Source organism: Cebus imitator, unplaced genomic scaffold (assembly GCF_001604975.1).
Source record: "Cebus imitator isolate Cc_AM_T3 unplaced genomic scaffold, Cebus_imitator-1.0 Scaffold237, whole genome shotgun sequence".
In the NCBI taxonomy this organism is placed as follows: Eukaryota; Metazoa; Chordata; class Mammalia; order Primates; family Cebidae; genus Cebus; species Cebus imitator.
The window spans coordinates 3,655,364-3,677,440 of record NW_016107552.1 but is presented as its reverse complement, the minus strand read 5'-3'; the positions used below and the strand labels follow the sequence as shown (position 1 = coordinate 3,677,440).

Below are 22,077 nucleotides of genomic sequence, written 5' to 3'. Positions count from 1 at the left end.
TCACCATGTTGACCAGGATGGTCTCGATCTCTTGACCTCGTGATCCACCCGCCTCAGCCTCCCAAAGTGCTGGGATTACAGGCTTGAGCCACCGCGCCCGGCTGGCTCAGTCTCTTCTTTTTGGGCTTTTCTGTCTTCACCAACATGATCACAGATTCCCGCCCCCCCCCCTTTTTTTTTGTTTGCCTTTTTAAATGAGTAGTGACTTGACTGGCTTTATTAAAGCCAGTTATACACTTAACACAATTCAAGGCACATAGGAAAATATAGAGGAGCACACTTTATTCATCAAAATACCAGCCCAGAGAGAACCAATGCTGATGTCTAGTAAATCTCAGTTGACGCATCCTTCTGTGCATATCTGATGCGTTTTGAATGACAGAAAAATAATTTATAATAATGGAAATTTATAATAAAATTTATAAGAAAAATATTTTAAAAAGTAATTTATAATAATACACATGCAATTTCTTAACGTAAAAAAATTTTTTAAGATAGGGTCTCACTGTTACCCAGGCTGGAGTACAGCTGGCACAATTACAGCTCACTGCACCATCCAACTCCTGGACTCAAGCAATCTTCCTGCCTCAGCCTCTTGAGTAGCTGGGACTATAGGCACGAGCTACTACACCCAGTTAATTTTTTTATTTTTTACAGAGACAGGGTCTCACTACATTGCTCAAGCTGGTCTCAAACTCCTGGCCTCAAGAGATCTTCCTGCCTTGGCCTCCAAAGTGTTGGGACTATAGGCATGAGCCACAGCACTTGGCCTTAAAGGTTCTTAGATTTAGGTCTACCTGAATAATACAGAAGAAAAAGAGTAAAACAGGAGGAAAAAGAACTACTGAATTCCAGTTGCACATTTGTTTACCACTAGAACTACTACTTGTTTTTAAAGATCCCTTGGTATTTGTGAAACTCTGGGCCATAATCCATTAATGACTCGTAACTAGCATTTTTAGAGTGGATCAGGACAGGACATGTCAGAAGCCACTAAAAATAAGTTTCTTTCGTTAAATTTATTTTGTACTTTTTCCTTCCTTTTTAAGATGAGATCTCACTGTTGCCCAGGCTACAGTGCAGCAGCACAGTCATAGTTCAATGCAGCCTTCAACTCCTGGGCTCAAGTCATCCTCCCCTCTCAGCCTCCCAAGTAGCTAGGTCTACAGGTGCCACCACCACACCTGGCTAATTTTTTTTTTTAATTTTACTTTTTGTAGAGACAGGGTCTTACTACATTGCCTGGGCTGGTCTCAAACTCCTGGCCCCAACTAATCCTTCTGCCTTGACCTCCTAAAGCATTGGGATTACAAGCCTGAGTCACCATGCCCTGCTGCTTTTGACTCTTAATTGCATCAATTATTTCAATTTGTCATATTCATTCTGCTCTTTGCTGTTTGCATTTATGACTTTATAATGGTGAGATCTGGTTTGCAGTGTTTTCCTCAGCTCTGCAATTTTCCTTTTTGTTTCATTGTGTTTGTCAGTTCAAAAGCCCAATCCTTCTTCCTCTGCCTTCCTAATAAACCCTGTCTTAGTATCTGCTTCCAGAGAATTCAATATATGATAACTACTATTATTTTTCCTGGGCAATAATGTCCTCACCAGGCCCCTCACTATTTAACCATAGTGTTTTACTCCAAGGCCCCTTCCCCCAGCTTAGTCTGCTCACTGAAAAACGGCAGGACCCTGCGGCTCTTCCTGCCTCTGCTAAGGCTAAGGAGGGATGGAGGAGCTTCCCCCTTACCCCACTCTCCACAGATGAGAATATTAATAATATGTCCCAGGATTTGGTCAACTTGCTATCTTCCCTCAGTCCTCCTGCTGAGGGACATGCAGAGACACCTACTGCCACTCCACCAGAATCTTTCTTTTCTTTCCTTTCCTTCCTTTCCTCACTTTCTCTTTTTTCCTTTGATGTACATTTCAAAGTTTAAGGTACTTCACTATTCTCTCCGTGTTTACCTACTAGCAGTTTTTTGAAAACTAATTTTTGTTTGCATCATTTTGAGGGAAAGGAGAATTTCAATCCAGAAGTCTTTTTGTATTATTTTTCTAAGAAAAATAACAAACACTTATAAGTTGTAAACATTAATTCTTTTTCACCACTAAAATCATTTTGGAGAACAATGAGGTACCAGAGGTAGTAACTGTCAAGAGCTCTAAAGATATTCATTGCTAGAAATTTATCCTAAAAAAATCAATTGAGTAGAAGCAAAAAGGTATACATAAGGTATTCATCATGGCATGACCTATAAGAATGAAGCAGTGCAGCCAAACTAAAGATTCAGCCCGGGGTATGGTTCAATAGAGCATACACCTCTCATCAGCATGATGAAAACAATGGAGCAAAATGGAGCAACAGCTTTACAAAACAGAGAATAAAAGCCTTTTACAATCTGTCCCCTCCTCCCTTGTCCAATCCCCAAGCCCCAGCTCTCCTATCTGACTTAAGGCTTGCTCATTCCCTGGCCCCCACTCTGCCTCCCCAATGTCTTCCTCTGCTCCTGCTCTTCCATCAGTGCTCAACTTTACCCACACCCACAACCATAGGCAGCATCAGGTGCTCTCCTCTCAGTCCGTCACGCCAGCTTGGTGCTGTTAGACAGCTGATCCGTTTCCCACCACCACAAACCTATCAAGCCCAGAGGTGTCCTATTCAGAGTCCTGACATGTCGTGAGCAGCTGATAAATTTCTGAGTAGTGAATAAAATTATAGAGAGTGTGAAGGGAAGGAGACAAACCACATGTTAACTCTGGGTTTCTGTGAACAGTTGGAATAGGGATGACTCTTTCCTTTCCACTTTCCTTGTTTTACAAATTATTGAGGAAAAATCTTCAATAAACTTAACTTTATGCTAGTTGAATACAGGCATCGATAGACATGTATAATTATTACAACTGCACAAAAACTAGATGTGCATTAGGCCAAGTCTGGACAGCAAACGCAAGAAAATAAAAAATGGAAAAAAAAGATCCATCTGGGAAAATTATAGGCAATCTTTGCTTTACGTGTCCTTTAGCTGTTATACTGTCGTTTCTTCAATCCAGCACATTTTCTACCATTGCATTGACCCTGGATCCGGTGCCATTTCCATTAAAAGTCTGGAGCTCACCCACCCTGGCTTCTCATCACTCAGCATCCACCATGGGCCAGGCACTGACCCACCATGGTGATTCACGGCTTTATTATTTCATTTCATCTTCAGAACAACCTTCTGAGATAGATACTATTATTCCCAATATAGGTATGGGGAAACAGAGGCTGAGGTTATATGACTTGCCCAAGGTCACACATCTAAGAAGTGACAGTTGGGACGTGGAACCTGTGCTCACTCCATGCTGCCCTCGGCTTACCATCCCTTGGGGTGTGATGGGGATTAAAGAAGCTAGTGGGTACAAGGCCTCCTGGAGTAGTGCCAGCATTCCTCATAAGTAGTCACCTCTCGTCACTCCCTCCATGCTGCCACCTGCACCAAACATGCAATGCTCCACACGGCCTCCTGCGCCCACTGCACAGTAAGCTCCCTGAGGGAGGAACCAGGGACACTTCTGCCTGTGTTCAAGCACATGTAAATCCTTGGATTGAGTGGATTGAGCCCCACTCACAACATCTGGATAAGGTCCAGGGCCCTGGGGCAGAGGACAAGGGCAAAGACATGAGAGTCGGAGCTCATCCCCACTGCGCCCACTGTCTGTGCACCTTCCTCTGCTGGGTTCTGGAGCTGCTGCTGGTGGCATAGGGAGTGGAAGGTGTCCTCCTCCTGCCAGATGATTCGGTGTAGAATAATCCAGGGCAGCACTGAAGAGACATGGGGCTCCTTTGCCTCCTCCTGCACGGCCATGCTGCAGTCAATGACCTGACGGGGGGTGGGGAGGAGAGACCAGAAATGTCACAGCAAGGTAAGCCTTCAGGGCAGGCTGGGGCAAGGCAGGCGGCCTCTTGGGGAGCTGATACATGCTGCCTGCCCACTCCCACTGCTCTGATGTGGGCACTGTAACCTAGCAGATCTTCAGCATGTCATTGGACAGAGCCCAGAGTGTCCAAAGATAGAGTCACACCACCTTCCTTCACGCCACATGCAGTTACTGATACCCTCAGTACCTACTATGTGCTATGTCCTGTGAACAGGGCATGGGGGAGCTGAGAGCACAGAGAGAAGACAGCCATGGACAAGCTACACGAGTGCAAAGGATCAGTATGGCTGCTATGATGAGAACAGATGCAGCCATAGTGGCTCACAGAGGAGGGGTGGGGCAGACAGGGGAGAGCCTTTTAGAGGGGGTTTCCAGGTGAGTGCCTGTGGTGTGTCCAACTACCAGGGAGGGCGAGGAGTGGAGGCAGAGGACAGGCATGTAGGCAGGGACCCCAGAGGGTAGCCCAGGAGGGCTGCGGCCAAGAGAGCAGAAGACCAGTGGGAGAGACAGGGCTGGGGCTCAGTGTACCTTAGGTGACACACAACCTGAAGGGAACATGAAGGGTTTTAAGTGAAGGAGAAGCACATTCATATTTCTGTTTTGGAAAGGTGCTTCTGTGGCTGGACAGCGGCTGGAGGGGGCAGAGGAGACTGTGGTGAGTGTGCTGCCACAGCTCAAGCAAGAGCAGCAGTGGCCTGGACTACAGCGGAAAGATGAAGACAAGAGGGAGAAACAAAGGCTGCAGGGGTGAGGATATACATTTGGCAGGACTTGCTGATGGCCTGAGCAGGAACTGAGGAAAGAGCCCAGAGTGCCTCAGAAGTAGATTCTCTGCTTTGAAGCCTTCCTGGATGATGCAAGGTACTATGACCACCCCTCAGTTGGAGGTTCCAGGATGGCATGGGGTGCTGGAGTGTCCTGGCCTGGGCTCCTATTCTGCCTCTAGCTCACTGCAGGCAGACCAGGGCCTCCCCACTGAGGTTATTTCTTCCCTCTGAGACCAATGGTCTGGAAGAACCCTGTGGCACCGAGTGCTATATTGTCCCTAATCCCCAGATCCAACCAACCCCGGGAAGGTTTGCAGCCTGTGCACAAACCCCTCCTCAGGGGCCGAAAGTTCCAGCCAAAGAAGCCATCATGACCCCTTTGGGTGTCTAATTAGCAGTGAAAGCTATGAACTACTGAAGAAGAGGGACATCAGAGACATCCCTGCTGGGGCAAGGCAGGATGAGAAGGAGTCAGGCCCTACCTGGATGAGGTTGTTGGTGAGCCGCACGAGGCCAGTGGTGGAGGATGATTCCTTCAGGATGCTGCCACTGCTGTCCGCAGAGAGGGCCTGCTCGATGCCCATCAGCAGTTGGGTCACTGTGGCCACCCACTCCTCCTTGGCTGCAGCCTCGCTTGAGTTCACCATCTGCTGGACAGCCTCGTTCAGGGCCACGTCGGAACACTCAAAACACTGCCGGTAGTCCTTCAGCCGGAGCAAGGAGTCCTAGCACGGAAAGGAGCCAGGTGGAAGTGCACAGTGAGCTCAGTACATCTGCCCAGTGCCTCAGGCCCGAGCAAGAACAACTGAAGAAAAACAGATAAGGAGCTGCAAAAGAAAGGGAAGCATGAGCCCCAGCACAGCGTAAGCCTCATGCAGCCCAGAGGCACCTGGAGGGGCAGTCTGGTGGCCTGTGTGCAATGGCAGCAGAGAATGCCACCAGCCAGGGAGATTTCAGAAAGGCTTCACTTCTGTATCTCACCTTCCCCATTTATAAAGTGGGGATGCTGGGAATGAGGCTATAGACACAGTCAAGGTCAGACAGGGACCCCAACACCTGTCAGCTCTCCCCAGAGCCACTGTGACCATCTAGTGCCAGGGCTCTGGGAGGGGTTCAGCAGGGAAGGGGCAGACTACCATGGAGGGACTATCTCAGTGGAGGAGGGCCTCAGCTGAGGCTACAACAGCGGGCAATTGGCCAGGCAACGCTAAAGTCATTCTATGAGCCCCTCTTCTCCAGGTGCCCTGGTGGGGCCAATGTATAAGCCATTTGAGCCTGAGCCACCACATCATCCCCTCAGAGGCACTGTGGGCATTAAATGAGTTGATGTCCACATTACACTCAGCACAGTGCCTGGCACACGGAAGAGCTCTCAGAACACCACACTAAACTGTTACTTCGATTTTAAAAGCCTCTCTTTGGAAGCCATTGCTTTTGCAAAGCTCCTTTTTCTTCTTGCCCTAGAATACGACCCATTTAAATGCCTGGGATCTCTCTTTCATCACTGTGCCGATGCATGGGGAAACACAGCCTGTCTATGAATTCACAGATCTGGTGGGCCGCTTGTTGCGTCTGCAGGAAGCACCTGCTGCCCAGTGCCCCGTTGGGCTCTAACCTCGCCACAGCCCAGGCTCAGGAGCAGCTCCTCCCAACCTTGACATGTGCAGCTGCCACTCTCTGAGGTGACACCAAGAGGTGTGGAGTCAAATACTTGAAACTGCCTTTGGAATGTGGTGCAATATCTGAACACACATCAAAACCTCCCCCCATGTATAAACCATGATTGCCAGGAAAATGGTGCCTGTGTTTCTTTAGAAAAAGCCAGTACCCTTTACCAGGAGGCCCCTGCAGTGTGAGGGTGCCTATGGGGTGCTGATGTAGGGGTCCAAAGCCTGAGCTGATACCTCCTGGTTAAAATATCCAACATATGAGAGCCAGAGGATTATTTTCCAGCACAACAGAGACTATTAAGTGCAATCAGAGTCACTGTGAAAGTCAAGAACAAGACAAGGACCTACCAATGGTGCTCTAAAATATGACATAATCTCCAGGGCTCAAGGCCAGAAAGTGCAAAAATGCAGAATAAACACCAACAAATGAGGAGACCAAATTACGATCGACTGTGGGCAACACAATCATCTAACCAAACACAATAAAGCAAGCCAGACAGAAAATAACAGGAAATAACAGGAATTCAGCAAAGCACCTAGATTCAAACACAAAAAAATCAACAGGATTCCTATAAGCCAGCAATGGAGGAATATCTGGAAAAGATAATGAAAAACAAAAAGATTATGCTCAATATAGCAACCAAAAATATTAAGGACTAAGAGTCAACTCAACAAGATGCAAACTATCCAATTATACTGAAGAACATAATAGGCAGCTTGCCTAAACTGGGAGAAAGCTCCACCACACACATACAGGAGAGGATTCCAAGTTCAATGTCCCACTTGAGAAAAGCTAAATGAAGCAAATTAAATGCAAAACGTAAAACATTAACACTGCTGGAATAAAACAAAAGCAAACTTTCTTTTTATCTTTCTGTTGATGGGTCTCTTGTCTGTCCCTCTAGAACATGGGCTCCCTTAGAGTAGCCTTCCTCTTGGCCCAGTGCCAGGTACCCCATAAAAGCTCGAGCCATGTGTTTGAAATAAGTGGATGAATATTTTTCCACTCTTGGAAAGACTGTCCAAGCACAAGGAACAAAAGCCACAATTAACAATGAACAAAATCACACATGTATAAAAACATCAAAAGATCTGACAGCATAAAAATTCAGAACTTCTATAAATGGCAAGAAAAAACATTAAAAGCTGCAATTTAACAGCAAACAACTAGAAAAAAGTATTTGCAAGATTTGTTGAGAAAAAGATTGCTATCTTTAATATACAAAAAGCACTCCAAATCAATAAGAAAACACTCTCAATTCAAAACTGGGCAATAATCAGGAGTCCTTAATTCACAAAAAGCAGGAGCTTCCACAGCACTCAGCCCAGACCTCAGGCACAGCCCTTATCACGGCTTAGTGTCCGGCCAAGCAGCAGCTCTGCCCCAGCAACGGGGCATCCTGCCACATCCAGCTATTCTAGAAGACAATAAGAGCAAGACAAGATCTGAGCATTGAGGCCATCTTATGGAGACAGAGACTGCTGGCCTCTCCCACTTTCTCACACCCAGCACCCTTCTTGGTATACTGACTGTCCCTCCCACACACAGCCATGCTGGGCCAATTTGCAGCCTGCCAGGTAACTGAGGTCACACACATCTCATCCTGTGATCTTAGCTTGGGCCCAACTGACCTCCTCTGCCAGGGAGCTGGAGCCTCCTTCCCTCCACCCCCTTTCCCTCCTGCTTCCCCAAACCAACTCTTTCCACCCCTTTCCCCAAGACTGAGCTGCTTCCATTTGTTCCCACAGTCACAACTCTTAACTATTTCCCAGTTCAAGAGTGTTAATGATTAAAATGCTTCACGGAATCTGTGCAAAAAGACTGGGAGAAGACCGGACTCTTTCCAAACTGAAGCAGAATTACCCAATAAGATAATAAACGCAATGTGATTAGTAGGATGAAACATAAGGGACCATGACTCAATGCCACTAAGCATATTTTACGTATTATCTTCCATGTTTATCTCGGTGTCAACTCAACACTCCTGAGAATGGTGGCAATGATGACAGCAGTACCTCCACAGCACCTGCTAGTGCCAGGCATGGTGCCAAAATACATTAACTTGTGTAATCCCTACAACAGGACTCTAAGCTAAGGACATTGGTCATCCCCATCCTAGAGATGAGAAACTGAGCTCAGAGAGGTTGAGTAACTGCCCAGCACCCAGCAGCTGCCAGCTTCCTGGAAGGCTCCTAGTAAGGGTTTACCTCCTGCCGAACAGAAGCACAGAAGGATTCAGGAGAGCACATGAGGCTTCAAACACAAGGCTAGTGTTCTTTTTCTTCAACTACATGGGTCTTTATTTTATCTTGATTTTAAAATATCACAGTGTACAGATATTTTAGCCACTTTTATATTTACCCAATAGTTAACTTAAAAAGCAATACAAAGCTGGGCATGGTGGCTCATGCCTGTAATCCCAGAACTTTGGGAGGCAGGCGGATCACCTGAGGTTGGGAGTTCGAGACCAGCCTGACCAACATGGAGAAACCCCATCTCTACTAAAAGTACAATTAGCCCCGTGTGGTAGCGCATGCCTGTAATTCCAACTAGTTGGGAGGCTGAGGCAGAAGAATCACTTGAACCTGGGAGGCGGAGGTTGCTGTGAGCCGAGATTACGCCATTGCACTCCAGCCTGGGCATGGTGACACATCCTGTAATCCCAGCTACTTGGGGGGGTGAGGAAGGAGAAATGCTTGAACCCGGGTGGTGGAGGTTGCACCGAGATGGTGCTATTGCACTCCACCCTGGGCAACAAGAGTGAAACTCAGTCTCAAAAAAACAAAGCAAAACAAAACAAAGCAATATAAAATGAGATGGATGAAAAAACAGGTGGATGGACAGATTAGACAGATGATAACCTGACCATCCTTCCTTCCTCCTCTGCCATGCAGAAGTTCTGAGTTAAGTGTGGGCCTCACCCTGAGCCATGCAAAACCCTAGAACCTGCAGTCCTTGGTTCTAACTTTCCCCTAGTCTTGACTATATTTTCTGACTATCGTCTTCCTGGGGGCTTAGTGGTTTTGGCATCCACTTTCTTCTAGTTATGTGTTCTCAAGAACTACCACAAAGCCCCCAGAGAATAAACACAAACAAGAAAGGAAAGAAGGTCCAAGCGGGTGTGAGGGGCACTGGCGGCACACACCTGCAGCAGAAGCAGCTGGGCTGGCCTCTCAGGAATGGAAGTCATGAACTCCAGGTGTTTGGCCCGATCAAACCCACTGGTGCACAAAGTGGGGCGAAGCAGATGCACAACAGCCTTGTAGTCGCCTGCTTCGTACAGCCGCTGAATCTCCTCCAGGGACTGGCACCGCTCCAGCGACTTCAGGTTCTTATCAATCTGAAAACGGCCCGGAAATGCTATATGAGGGTAAACCGCTTGCCCCTGCCCCACTGAATCTGGCCAGTGTTTGCTTTTATCAGGCTCAGATGAGGAGGATAAAAATTAGACTATGTCCCAGCCAAAAAAAAAAATTAGACTCCTCCTTCATACATCAGTGTTTTCACTAAATGTATATGTTAAAAGTTCTTCTATTAATGGCAAGGCATCCAATTCTTTAAAAAACAAGCACATCAAAAACCAAAACTACCCAGAAGCAGAGGAATTCCAGGAAAGCATCTGCCAAGATACTTGGACAGCCTTGTGATCACAGTTCAGTGAACCAGTCTTGTAGCACCACAGAACATCAGGCTGTCAGACTCAGCATGCCTGGACCAGAGGTTGCCACATGCTGCACATAGGACCTGATGAGGCCCTGGCATATACAACTCTAGGAGAGTCTGAAGGCCACTTTCAGCCAATGTGGATATGTCACAGATGCAGAGCTGCAGCAGGATATGACGCTGCACAATGAAAAAAGTGGCACCTGGGTGGAACCTGGCATATATACCCCACACTGCTGACCCAGCCCCGTGGCCAGCCCAATACTGGTTTGCTCCAGCTGGTATTTCCTTCCAGTTCCACTGGGGTGGCTGCCACACATAGCCAGGACAACAGAGCAATGACCTCTTCTAAATTGTGCTGGTGAGAGCTCCCACATCTGCTTTCCACCAGGGATCTGCAGTACCTCAGTGTGCTAGAGAAGCCTTTCCCAGGCCTCTCCTGTCTTCCCACCAGGGGCCCTGCTCAGCATGTGGGAAGCTCTCCTGTTCCTCAGAAACAGGTCAGGCCTGGGCTAACTATGCCAAATCAGAAATCTTTGACTAAGAAAACACCATTTAAAACCTTTCAGCCAGGGACAGTGCTCACGCCTGTAATTCCAGTACTTCGGGAGGCCAAGGTGGGTGGATCACCTGAGGGCAGGAGTTCAGGACCAGCCTGGTCAATATAATAAAACCCCACCTCTACTAAAAATACAAAAAACTAGCCAGGCATAGTGGCAGGCACCTGTAATCCCAGCTACTTGGGAGACTGAGGCAGGACAATCGCTTGAACCCTGGAGGCAGAGGTTACAGTGAGCCAAGATTGTGCCATTACACTCCAGCCTGAGTAACAAGAGTGAAACTCCATCTCAGGGAGGGGAGGGGGAACAAACAAACAAACAAAAACTCACTCTCACTTACCTCTTCCAGGGAAACCACAGAGTCATTATGGAGGTTGGGCAGCCGGATGACAATGTCTCTTCGCTCAGCCCCTGCCTCCGCCTGGACGGTGGTAGAACTCTGGAGCATTTCTGTGCAGATGTCATAGTTCTCCAGGGCCTGCTCCATGTCTCCCTGATCAGGAGGAAAACAGTTCGGGGGTCAGAAGCAGAAGACTATGATGTGCCAGATGACCTACGCCCCTGATCTCGCTAGACTATGGAGGCCATGAGGGCAGGGTTTTTACCAGTTACTGCTGTACCCCCTAAGAAAATCCTGGCATGTAGCTCGGGCTCTGTAAATACTTGTTGACTGAACGAACAATGTATATCAACTCTGTGAGGGGAGGTATCATAAACCCCATGTTGCAGACGAAAACACTGAGGACACTTGAGCAGAGTCAGAATTAGGAGCCAGGCCTGTCCTAATTCCAGAACTAATGTTCTTCACATCAAACAGTGACTAAATGGTCCCTGGCAATCTCCTGACTCATTTTACTACAGTGTACCAGGTACCACCATGTGCATGGTGCTAGGTAGCAGCCAATCCATCCTGGTCTTCTAGACCAGGCTCTAAGGAGAAGCTTTCCCGGAACTTTCACAAAACAGGTGAATAATTCCCTTCTAGAAAGCTATCTGTTCATTCATTTGCTTAGGCTCTCTCAGGAAAACGTAAGCAAAGGGTCAAGATGCCAAGACAATCTTGAGTGGGGGACTACAGAGGCAGGGTTAGGTGCCTTCTAGAGCTCTGTGGTTATGCTGAAGATCTTTACAGACTGGTATCATACTTGGAAGTCTAAGATGCTGAGAATTCCCTACTGCATCTCACTGACACACACACTCTCATCATGGTCAGTTTTCTGCCGACCTTGCTGGGTGTCAGGGCATGCTCACCAAGCAGCTGACCATGGAACCAACCTGCAGTGCCAGGAAGCGAGCCTTCAGCCAGTAAACACGGACCACAAACTCTAGCCAACCATCCTCAAACAAGTCGCGCTGAGATGAGGCAAATGACAGCTGTAGGAGGTCACCGAGGCAGTGGGTCCCTGGGAAGTCAGGTCCAAATCTGCCATTCACCACACTAGCAGGGCAGTTCCGAGGAGAAACTGAAAACCATTAGGCCAACAAGTCAACTTCATGTGTAGCATCCAACTGCCATTCTGCTTCTCAGAAATTGCCCTCAGCCCTAGCCACACCCACCCTATCTGCAGGGGTACCCTGGAACCCTCAGCGCCCTACAGCTCCCTGAGTGGCAGGCAACAGAGAGGTTGGACCAGTTAAAACAAAGATATGCAGAGAGCCCCCGAGAGTCAGGGGCAAGGGGAGTAACTTTGTAGACAGTATTGAGTGTATCCACATTCCACCAGGTGGTGGTTTAAAAATCAGAATGAAGCTGAACCCAGTGGTTCATGCCTGTAATCCAAGCACTTTGAGAAGCTGAGGTGGGTGGATTACTTGAGGTCAGGAGCTCGAGACCAACCTGGCCAACATAGTGAAATTCCATCTCTACCAAAAAATACAAAAATTAGCCAGACATGGTGGCACATGCCTGTAGTCCCAGCTCCTTGGGAGGCTGAGGTGGGAGAATTGCTTGAGCCTGGGAGGTGGAGGTTGCAGTGAGCCAAGATCATGCCACTGTATTCCAGCCTGGGTGACAGAGCAAGACCCTGTCTCAAAAAAAAAAAAAAAAAGAGAGAGAGAGAACAATCCATATTACCGGGATAGTTACTGAAGGTACGTAAAGCACTGCATTGAACAGTCCCACCAAAACTGAGATCCCACTTCCTTCAATCTCGTGTAACAGCAAAAGCAAGCAGGTGGCTCCCTCTGGGGGCTTAGCTCCTGCTAACCACTTCTTAAGTGTCCAGGAGGTTTCCCTGGAACCCTGACAAGCCAACCCAGAAAATGTGCCTACTGCAGATTTAAGTCTAAATGTCATGGCTCAGTCTCCCCACTTCAGCTTTCTCCCAGCTGCTAGGGGTTCAGAAATTAGCCTGGCCACAGAACATATAATGCCTCCTACCTGCAGAGCTTCTACCTTTGGTCAGCAGCCACTGGTCCAGCTGGAGCTCCATGCAGGAGAGAGACATCAGCATCATGTCCTGCAGGACAGGCATAGGAAGGCCAGGAACAACATCACAAAGCCTCTTCCACCCTTCCCAACCCCCCACAGTGAGGGGGGTTGGGGAGAGTGGAAGGAAACCAAACTAAACTTTACTTTTTGATAAAAAATATTCTTATTTCTACCCACTTGCCATTTCATATTTCATAAGTGATAATCAGTGCCTACTCGCCAGGACATAAAAAGAGGCACATGGATCTATGTTGGAATAAGACTTGGGAAGGGCCAGGAGACCTGTCTTCAGGGTTCTTCTTCTGTCAAAGAGGCGGCCCTGTTACCTGCCAAGTGCTGGACCAGACACTGCATCCAAATTATAGTACTGAACCCTTAAAAGTTCTGGGCAGCTGGCATACCATTCCCAGGGCACTTGAGGAAGCTGAGGCTCAGCGATGAGAGGCACTTGCCCAGTGGGGACAGCTGGAAGGTGATCATCAGCCTACTTTGCCTGGGGATCAAAGCCCTGGTTCCTCCTGCTGTTCCACAACTGCCCCAGGGGAGCACGGCCTGGTAGGCAGAAGCTGCCAGGAGGTAGTCCCAAGGTATCCCAGTGGAGGGTGCCCAGCAAGGGATGGTTGACCTATAAGCTCCTCTACCTTCCGTCAGAAAGATCACCAGGCAGCCCTGAATGCTCCCAGTGCTCCTGCTTCAGCATTCGGTGTCCCACCTCCAAAAGGAGTAGGGGACCAGAGCACCCTGTGTTCCCTCGAGCTCCAGGAGGCACCAGGTGAAGGAGGCTGGGGTGTGGAATGCAGCAGGGAGACAAGGCTCAATGAGGCTAAGCCCCCTACTGCTGGTGGCCCCCAATGCTTCTCTAAGTACCCTACTTAGCTTTTGCTTTGTTTTTTAAGTGTTAAAAGTCACAGGCCAGGCATGATGGCTCATGCCTGTAATCCAGTGCTTTGGGACACCAAAGCATTAGGATCACTTGAGCCCAGGAGTTCAAGACCAGCTTGGGCAACATGGCAAGACTGCATCATAACATCGTAACATAGCGAGACCCCCTATCTCTACAAAACAAAACAAATTTAAATATGTGGTGGTATACGGCTGTAATCCCAGCTACTCAGGAGGCTGAGGTGGGAGGATTACCCGAGCCTAGGAGTTGAAGCTGCAGTGAGCTGTGACCGTACCACTGTACTCCAGCCTGGGCAACAGAGCAAGATGCTGTCTCCCTGGCACCTCAAACCAAATATTTCCCTTTCCTCCAGCTTCTCCTGAGGAGTCTTCCTCTGTCTCAGCAAACAACCCGAGAAGCCCTCCCCATATCTCTCATTCCCTCACACATCCAATGTCCGGTTCATCCTGTCAGCTCTGCAACCACAATCCAGCACCCCACTATTACCACTGGATCTCAGCCACTGCTCATCTGGCATGGCAGCAGCGGCGGGCCCCTGAGCCCACTCTCTCCCCCAAGTCTATCCTTCACTCTGCCAACTGGGAGCTTTCTAGGCACAAACCAGGTTCAGTGACTTCCTGCTTCAATACCACAAAAGCCCAGGTTCCAGGTCCAGATGCAGCCAAACACAACAGCAGTCCCTCACCCATGCAAGATCCTTGTCCCCATGCCATAGTACAAATTCAATACCAGCCCTTGAGAGGCTCCCCCACTAACCTTAATGTGCTTGTTGCTGCAGTCCCTCAGCAGCGGGTTGGGCAGGCTGGTGCTGTGCCTCCTCCAGCTGTGGTAGACACTGAGTACGACCTCTGCCAGGCCTGGAGGCCACCTTAGCAAGAATTTGTGACCCATGCCTTTCAGGTAGCGCATCATTAGCTCCAGGATGCCCCCGTTGGTTAGGTTCTCCAGCAGGAATTCATGTACGTCCTGTTTCTCTGCCCAGGGAGCAAGAACAACCTGACTTGAATAAAGAGGATCTTCCATGCCAGGGTCTCCCATTTTCTTTGGGACATTAAAGACCATTTCTTCCCTCTACCATCTGATCCAGGCGGACACTATACCACATTGTGGTGCTGAGATCAGGCTACTGGGTTCAGTGTCTGGCTCCAGCCCTCAGCAGCTATGATCGAGCCTCTCTGAATCTCCATATCTAAGGTGGACATCAAAGAGCAGACCTCTGAGTGCTGCCATATGCACTAATCTCACTCAACAGTTATACACTGATACACACTCAACACTCAATGGATGTATCTATGTGCTTATATATATCCAATTTGCAAAGTGAAGCCTCTGAATTCGGCCATAAGAAAGCACAGCAAGTATGAGCCTGGACGTTTCAAAAGACCTCTAAGCTGACCACAGGGCTCAGGTCTAAGACTAATCCAGGCAGAATCTTGGCCACACTAAAAAACACCTCAGGACCATTCTCCCAGAACAAAACATAGGCAGGTTATAGGATAGTGGGAAGAAGAATTCCCAAAGTGAATGGTCACATTGCCCGATTCCTACCAGATTCCATGAACGTGGCTGAGTCAAATGACAGTCTATGAGGCCCAATACTTGGGAAGCTTTCCAGTTTGGCTTCTGACTGGACTTCATAGTTATTAAAGGAATCATCTTCCTCCTCAGGGTCCAGCTTTCTTAACCTGCAAGTAATATGCCAAAATCACAAAGTCACAACACATGTTCTGACACAAGCATCCTGTTAGAGGAACTAAATCTGAGCCAGGAAAATGGCGGCTAAAATAAATGGGTGGTGGGGTCCAGAACCCAGGCCTCCAGGAGGCTCTGCCTCTCTCCAGGGCTTCATGAGCTAGCATTTGGTCTGTATTCTCACTTATTCATTTATCTCATCAACAGATGATTACTGAATACCAGCCATGTGTCAGGCAGTGTGCTAGGCACTGAATACAGCAGCCCTAAGTGCGGCAGATCCTGCCTGCAGTAAGCTTACCCTCTAGAGAGATACAGCCAATAAGCAGGTACACAAAACTTGGAGGGTCCCAGGGAAATCTTCAAATAAGAACCAATCACAACAGAGTGCTTGAGACTATGGGTCAAAGCCCTGCTTTAGAGACCAGGGTCAGAGAAAGTCTTTGAGAGGGGATGATGTTCATGCTGACACTGTAGGAGGAGAAGGGCTGACGATGTAAAGATGCAGGACAAGGACAGGTGCAAAGGCATAGGCAGGAAGAGTACCTAGTATGTTCTGGGACCTCATGGGAGCCCAACAAGTAGGGAAGAAAGCGGATGGATAGGTGGGAGTCTGAACTTGGTCCTTCCATAGCTCCTCATAAAGCTGTGGGTGGGCCCAGCCTTAGGACTGGGTACACCTCTCCTGGCGGGCACCATTCTTTCAAACTCCCCCCAAGGACCCATTTCAGCCAATCTTGTGGTGTTCCCTCAACCCAGAACCCCTATAGCATAAACACTCAGGGAACTTGTGAATGTATTCATTCACAAATTGCACACACTCCCAGGGCAACTCCATCAGGGAAGCTACCATGTTGCACTTGCCTAACCATTCAAAGAAGCAGACACTAAGCTGAGCGTGGTTGCTCACGCCTGTAATCCCAACATTTTGGGAGGTGGAGGCAGGAGGATGGCTTGAGGCCAGGAGTTCCAGATCAGCCTGGGTAATATACAAGGCCTCATCTCTACGAAAAACAAGAAATAAAATCAGCTGGGCATGATGGTGTGCACCTGCAGTCCTAGCTACTCAGCAGGATCCCTCGAGCCCAGGAGTTCAAGGCCACAATGAGCTATAATTGTGCTACTTCACTCCAGCCTAGGCAACAGAGCAAGACCCCATCTCTAACACAAACAACAAAGGAGCAGACACCAAACCACAAAGGAAACCAAAAACCAAAATAAAGATAAGAAAGTATAAACCATTCCAGGTGAATGGGACTAGGGAACAAGAACTTGGAGTAAAAGGCGGGGTTAAGGGGAATATGGGGTCACTCAAACCTCTTGGCACCATCAACCAAACCACAATCCTGCAACTATTCCAAAGGGAAACTTTCTCCTGGTGTCACACCTTAGGAAAAATTCATCAGAAAGCACCACAGCCCCACTTTGGTCCTGCATCAAGTACTGAGAACAATCATTATTTCTAAGCATTTCACCTTCACCTCAGAAAGACAACAAATGAAGAAAATTAGGAATCTTGCTGTAAAATAAATTTACAATCCACCTAAAGCTTCTGGCTTCTCTACCACTTTTATGTTGTTACCACTGAAATAACCTGTCATGAGAAAGAACTACAGCTAGTTTAACTTCTGTTTAAAGATGGCATGTTGAATACACATGATTAGCTCTCAAATTCCACTCCAGTAACCATGAAGGAGTAAAAAACGTATAAACTCACAAAGACAGAAGAGAGGGGAGGACACTCCAGCAGACAAAAAAACCAACTGTTAGAAGGCAGATGGTCCAGGGCAAATGAAGAATGGTGTCTGCTGAGAGAATCCTTTCCACTCAGGTAAGGGAGGAGGAAGGGGAGTATTAAGAAACCAACACTGGCACCATAAAATCCAGGAAGGCTCAAAAATTGAGGACCCTAAAGCCTCTGAAGGAGGCGAGCAGGCAAGGACAAAAAGCAGAAGGACTGGTGAAAACCTAAGTAAGTAGCATTGGGGACCAAGTCTCTCCCAGCTCTGGGGAGCCTGGTACCTGCTTGTCCCCTAGGCTCCTGAGAAGCACTAAGAACGAGTAAAACCCAGGAATTCTTCACAAGCTCCTCCTCTACCTTATCAGAATGCAAGACAATCCTGCTGAGCATGAAGCATATCAAGTAGACACAGACTCCCTGAAAGCAAGAGGAAGCTCCCTTCCATGAGGTTTTCAGGGCATCTGCATCCAGGGCACAGTACCCCTTTGCCTTCAGCAACAAGTAGGTGTCTTGTAAAATCACAGGGACATGAGCATGTTGCTTCTAGCTCTCAAAAGATGAATAAGTCACAGCTCCTACCTTCAGGAATTTCAGAGGTGGGGAGAAGCGAGAAAAATCCAAGATCCCACTCCAGTGAGATTTGTGCTTCAGATATCTGCACAGATGTTATGGGAACACAAAGGAGGAGTCCAGAGAAGAGGGTGGCAATGGAATGAGAAATGTTGTTGATGGCATATGCTGGAGGTCTGTGGGTTTGTTTCCGCCAATCAGAAAAAAATACACAGTACCTGGATGGCAAGAACTTCATCAGAAGCTCCTGGAAGTCTACTTTCTCTTCTTTTTTGCATTTGGTGTTTCGGACACGGGCAGACCGCCGCTTTGCTGTTTCTCCACTCTCTTCTGAAATCTTCTTCCGTTTTACCCCTTTCTTGGATTTATCTACCCCAGAAATATCACCTTCACAAAGAATGCAAATTAAAATCTTACACAGTGGCTGGGGTGAAAAAATGCACTACACAAACATATCAATATCCCTCTTTTATAAATCTACTGGCATTAAACTCTTTGACATTCAAAAAATCTTCCATTTCTTCTTCAACAACAAAGAATCCTGAGTAAAATTAATTTTAAACCCCTTAACTCTCATACCTTTCTTGACTTCACAGGACCCACAAGCCAGATTTCAAGATTATTTTCCACAGCTACAAAGCAAGCAACACCCTTACCCTCCCACCCCCACACTGGTCAGCTGAACTTCAGGGTCTCACCTGGACTGGACAGAGTGAGGTGGCTCTGACCCCACCCAGGATCCCCTGAGCACTCAGTAATATAAGAGCAAAAGAATTGTGTGAACGATATGGACAACACAAGAATGTTATGTACGATTCAATAAAAAAGAAACAACCATGTACATGTTCATTCAGAAACTCCTATATCTGCCAGATATTATTTCTTTCAGTGACATAGAAATCAAGAAAAGGCTTGGGAGATTTTGTCAAAATTTTTTTGACAACTCTAGCAATAATAAAAATCAATAAAACATATACATGTTGGTTGGTGACTTTGCTAACTTTGTTTTCTAAGATCAAAGAAATCAGGATGTACACAGTCAGCAAGAGAGCAGGACCAGCAGATGGGACATCTGCCAGTTTCCACATCACAAGTGGATAAGAGTGACCTTCATGCCAGAATGTGGCAGCCAGGCATGAAATGGTCCTGGGGGAACTATCAAAGAGCAGGAGCTGCAGCTCTGATTCCCCCTCCCCCTCACTGCAGGGGCTTGAGAGCTGAAGTGGCCCTGACAGGCAGTGTCCCTGTGAGCAGGCTAAGGTGCTCCGGTAGTGCTGAGGGCTCCCACTTAAACTTGAGTCATGAGCACCAGCATGACCCTTCTCTCTAGAGAGGCAGGGCTCCCCAACAGTTTCATTCCTGCTGAGCTAAGTAAATGGGGTCTCCCCAGAAGCCAACTCCAGGGGGCCTGCTTACCCACAGGAGCACCTGTCTCCAACAGACCAGGACTGTGTAGTGGGAAGCTGGCTGTGGCCACAGAGGTGTAGGAGACCACGGGCTCGGCGACAGCCACAGCTGGGTTGGCGCTGACAGTGCTTGGCTGGATCACGTTAACTGGTGTCACTACCACGGAGGATGCAAGAGGCTGGCTGGGGTCCTGGTAGTCCGACAGGTCAATCCTCTTGCCAAGACTGGGACGTGGGGGCTCACAGGTGGTGAGATGGTTGTACATGGCCAGCAAGCTCTCTCCGAGGCACTTCCAGCTGAAGGGAGAGGGCCACCACACCTGATCAGCACCCTGTCAAAGGAGTGCTCTAAGCATAGGGCCAAATGGCCTGCCTGTACAGTGGCAGCAGAGCTGCCACCTCCACAGGGGTGAGGAAGGTAGTCAAGGTTTCAACATTGTCATAACTGATGAAATCTTGAGTCTAACACAGCTGAACTGAAGGCGCAGCAGCCAAAGCTGGAGCAGGGACCTGGCATCCACCTGCCCCTCACTGTAGCAGAAGCCCCAGGAGCATCTTGGCCTAAGGCAATTTTAGACTCAACTAGGCAGGTGTGAAATCCACTGACTCACTTCAAAAACTCCTCCCCAGGAAGGTCAAATCTTTAAAACACTTGGGGCACTTCTCTGCTGCCACTAATCTGTTTGATGCAGAGAGCCGCCAACAGGGATATAGTCTATAAGACCTTGGACCACAGGCAGGGCCTGTTGGGAATAGCATTTCAGTGGATTACCAAATGAACTGGAGCCTGCTGGATGGCAACAGGAGATTGTTGTGTGCTTTGTTGTGGTATGGTGTGGCGTGTTATATTGTGTGCTGTCTATTGTTTTGCATTTTACATTCTGTGTTGCGTGTTCTTTGTTGGGTACAAGGTTGTGTGTTGTCTACTATGCTGTGTGGTATGCTATGATGTATGAATTTATCCATTCCTTAATGGCTTCTAATGCCTCAGGCTAAAGACCAACTGCTCAGCTTGGCTTCATGGTGCTGCACAGCCTCATCTCACACCACCCCCCTGCACTCCTGCTACATTAGCTCTCTTCCAGTTCTTTAAACAACAAAATCACACTCTCACATCCCATGGGGCCTTTGGGCAGGCTTCCCTCTGCCCAGATGCAATGCCCCTCCCACAGCACAACCCTCTGCCTAGCCAATGCCCGTGCTTCAGCCAGACCCCAGGTCCAGTACCCAGCCTTCCCCAACCCTACAACAGCAGGAACCTTGTTCAGAGGCCCTCCAGCACTGTGCTTCTCTCTTCACAGCCCCCATCAGCTTGAGGCATGTGTGCCCTTCTCTGGGTGACTGGCTACCCATGGGATCACTTGCAGCAAGGGACCAGGCCCTGCCACACTGTGCCCCCAGCACAGTGCACAGTGCTCTGCAGAGAGCTGGCATCCAGAAAATGTTGAGAAAAGAATAAAAGGACAGAGCTTCAGGCTGGGCACTGTGGCTCACACCTGTAATCCCAGCACTTTGAGAGGCCGAGGTGGCAGGTCTCCTGAGGTCAGGAATTCAAGACCAGCCTGACCAACATAGTGAAACCCCATCTCTACTAAAAATACCAAAAATTACCCAGGCATGGTGGTACATGTCTGTAATCCTGGTTATGGGAGGCTGAGGCAGGAGAATCACTTGAACCTGGGAGGCAGAGGTTGCAGTGAGCCAAGACTGTATCCCTCTATTCCAGCCTGGGCAACAAAGTGAGACCCTGTCTCAAGGGGAGAAAGAAAAAAAGGACAGGGCTTTAAAATCCAGAATCTGAACAATGGAGGCTCCCAGGACTGGAAGGATTTCTTCTTTTTCCTGCCTTCAGCTAGTGTTACATTTAGACAGAAAGAATTTGCTCACTGGCTGGGTTGTGTCAAATGCCCTAAATACACCAATTTCCCTTCTCATGCCTTGCTCTTGCTCATGTCTACCAGGCACTGAAGAAACCAGGGTGGTAAACTGTGCCCTGCAACACATTATTATTATTATTATTATTATTATTTGAGATGGAGTCTTGCTCTGTCACCCAGGCTGGAGCACAGTGGTGCCATCACAGCTCACTGCAGCCTTGACTTCCCAGGTTCAAACAATCCTCCCCATCAGCCTCCAGAGTAGCTGGAACTACAGGTATGCACCACCACATCTGGCTAATTTTGTTTATTTTTTGTAGAGATGAAGTCTTACTATGTTGCCCAGGCTGGTCTTGAATTATTGACTCAAGTGATCCTCCTGTCTCAGCCTCCCAAAGTACTGGGATTACAGGCATGAGTCACCATGCCTGGCTGGTTTTCATATTTTAAAAGTGTTTAAAAAAAAAAAAGAAGAAGGAAAGAATATACAACATAAATTGTACATGGCCCACAAACACTAGTATGTTTACTATCCAGCCATGTAAAGGGAAAGTTTTGCTGACCCCTGGAATAGATGGAGATTATTATAAAAGCATCATGTCCTCTGCTACCAGAGAGGGAATCTACACTCTTCCTTTAATAACCAAATCCCAAATTTAACTAGTGAGCCTAACTCCCTCTGCTTCTACTTAACTCTCCCCTATACGATGGAGGGTGGCCACGATACCAGTTCCCAGCCCTCTCTTCTCCAGTCACATTACCACAATCCCTTCTAGTGTTCTCAGACCTTTTCCTCCTTCACTGTAACAGGGAGGCACCCCAATGCCCTTCCAAAACCCCAACCCTCTATAGTTGGGGAGTACACACTCAGATGGGA

At 48.0% G+C, this 22,077-nt stretch overlaps 1 protein-coding gene across 6 annotated transcripts in view; it reads right to left on the bottom strand.

The window, feature by feature from the left end:
* The window catches only part of CABIN1 (calcineurin binding protein 1), a 158,821-nt gene that overhangs the window by 100,901 nt on the left and 35,843 nt on the right, over positions 1-22,077 (bottom strand). For 5 of the 6 annotated variants that reach the window (XM_017498113.1, XM_037727702.1, XM_017498114.2 and 2 more), the window contains 10 exons: positions 19,334-19,620; positions 18,136-18,304; positions 15,463-15,599; positions 14,671-14,888; positions 12,960-13,038; positions 11,855-12,042; positions 10,920-11,072; positions 9,502-9,696; positions 5,168-5,410; positions 3,704-3,860 (listed from right to left, as the gene is read on the bottom strand). In XM_017498113.1, the coding sequence (XP_017353602.1) occupies positions 3,704-3,860; positions 5,168-5,410; positions 9,502-9,696; positions 10,920-11,072; positions 11,855-12,042; positions 12,960-13,038; positions 14,671-14,888; positions 15,463-15,599; positions 18,136-18,304; positions 19,334-19,620 (1,826 nt within the window). The remainder of the gene's footprint in view (positions 1-3,703; positions 3,861-5,167; positions 5,411-9,501; positions 9,697-10,919; positions 11,073-11,854; positions 12,043-12,959; positions 13,039-14,670; positions 14,889-15,462; positions 15,600-18,135; positions 18,305-19,333; positions 19,621-22,077) is intronic. The other variant, XM_037727703.1, reaches the window with a different exon arrangement.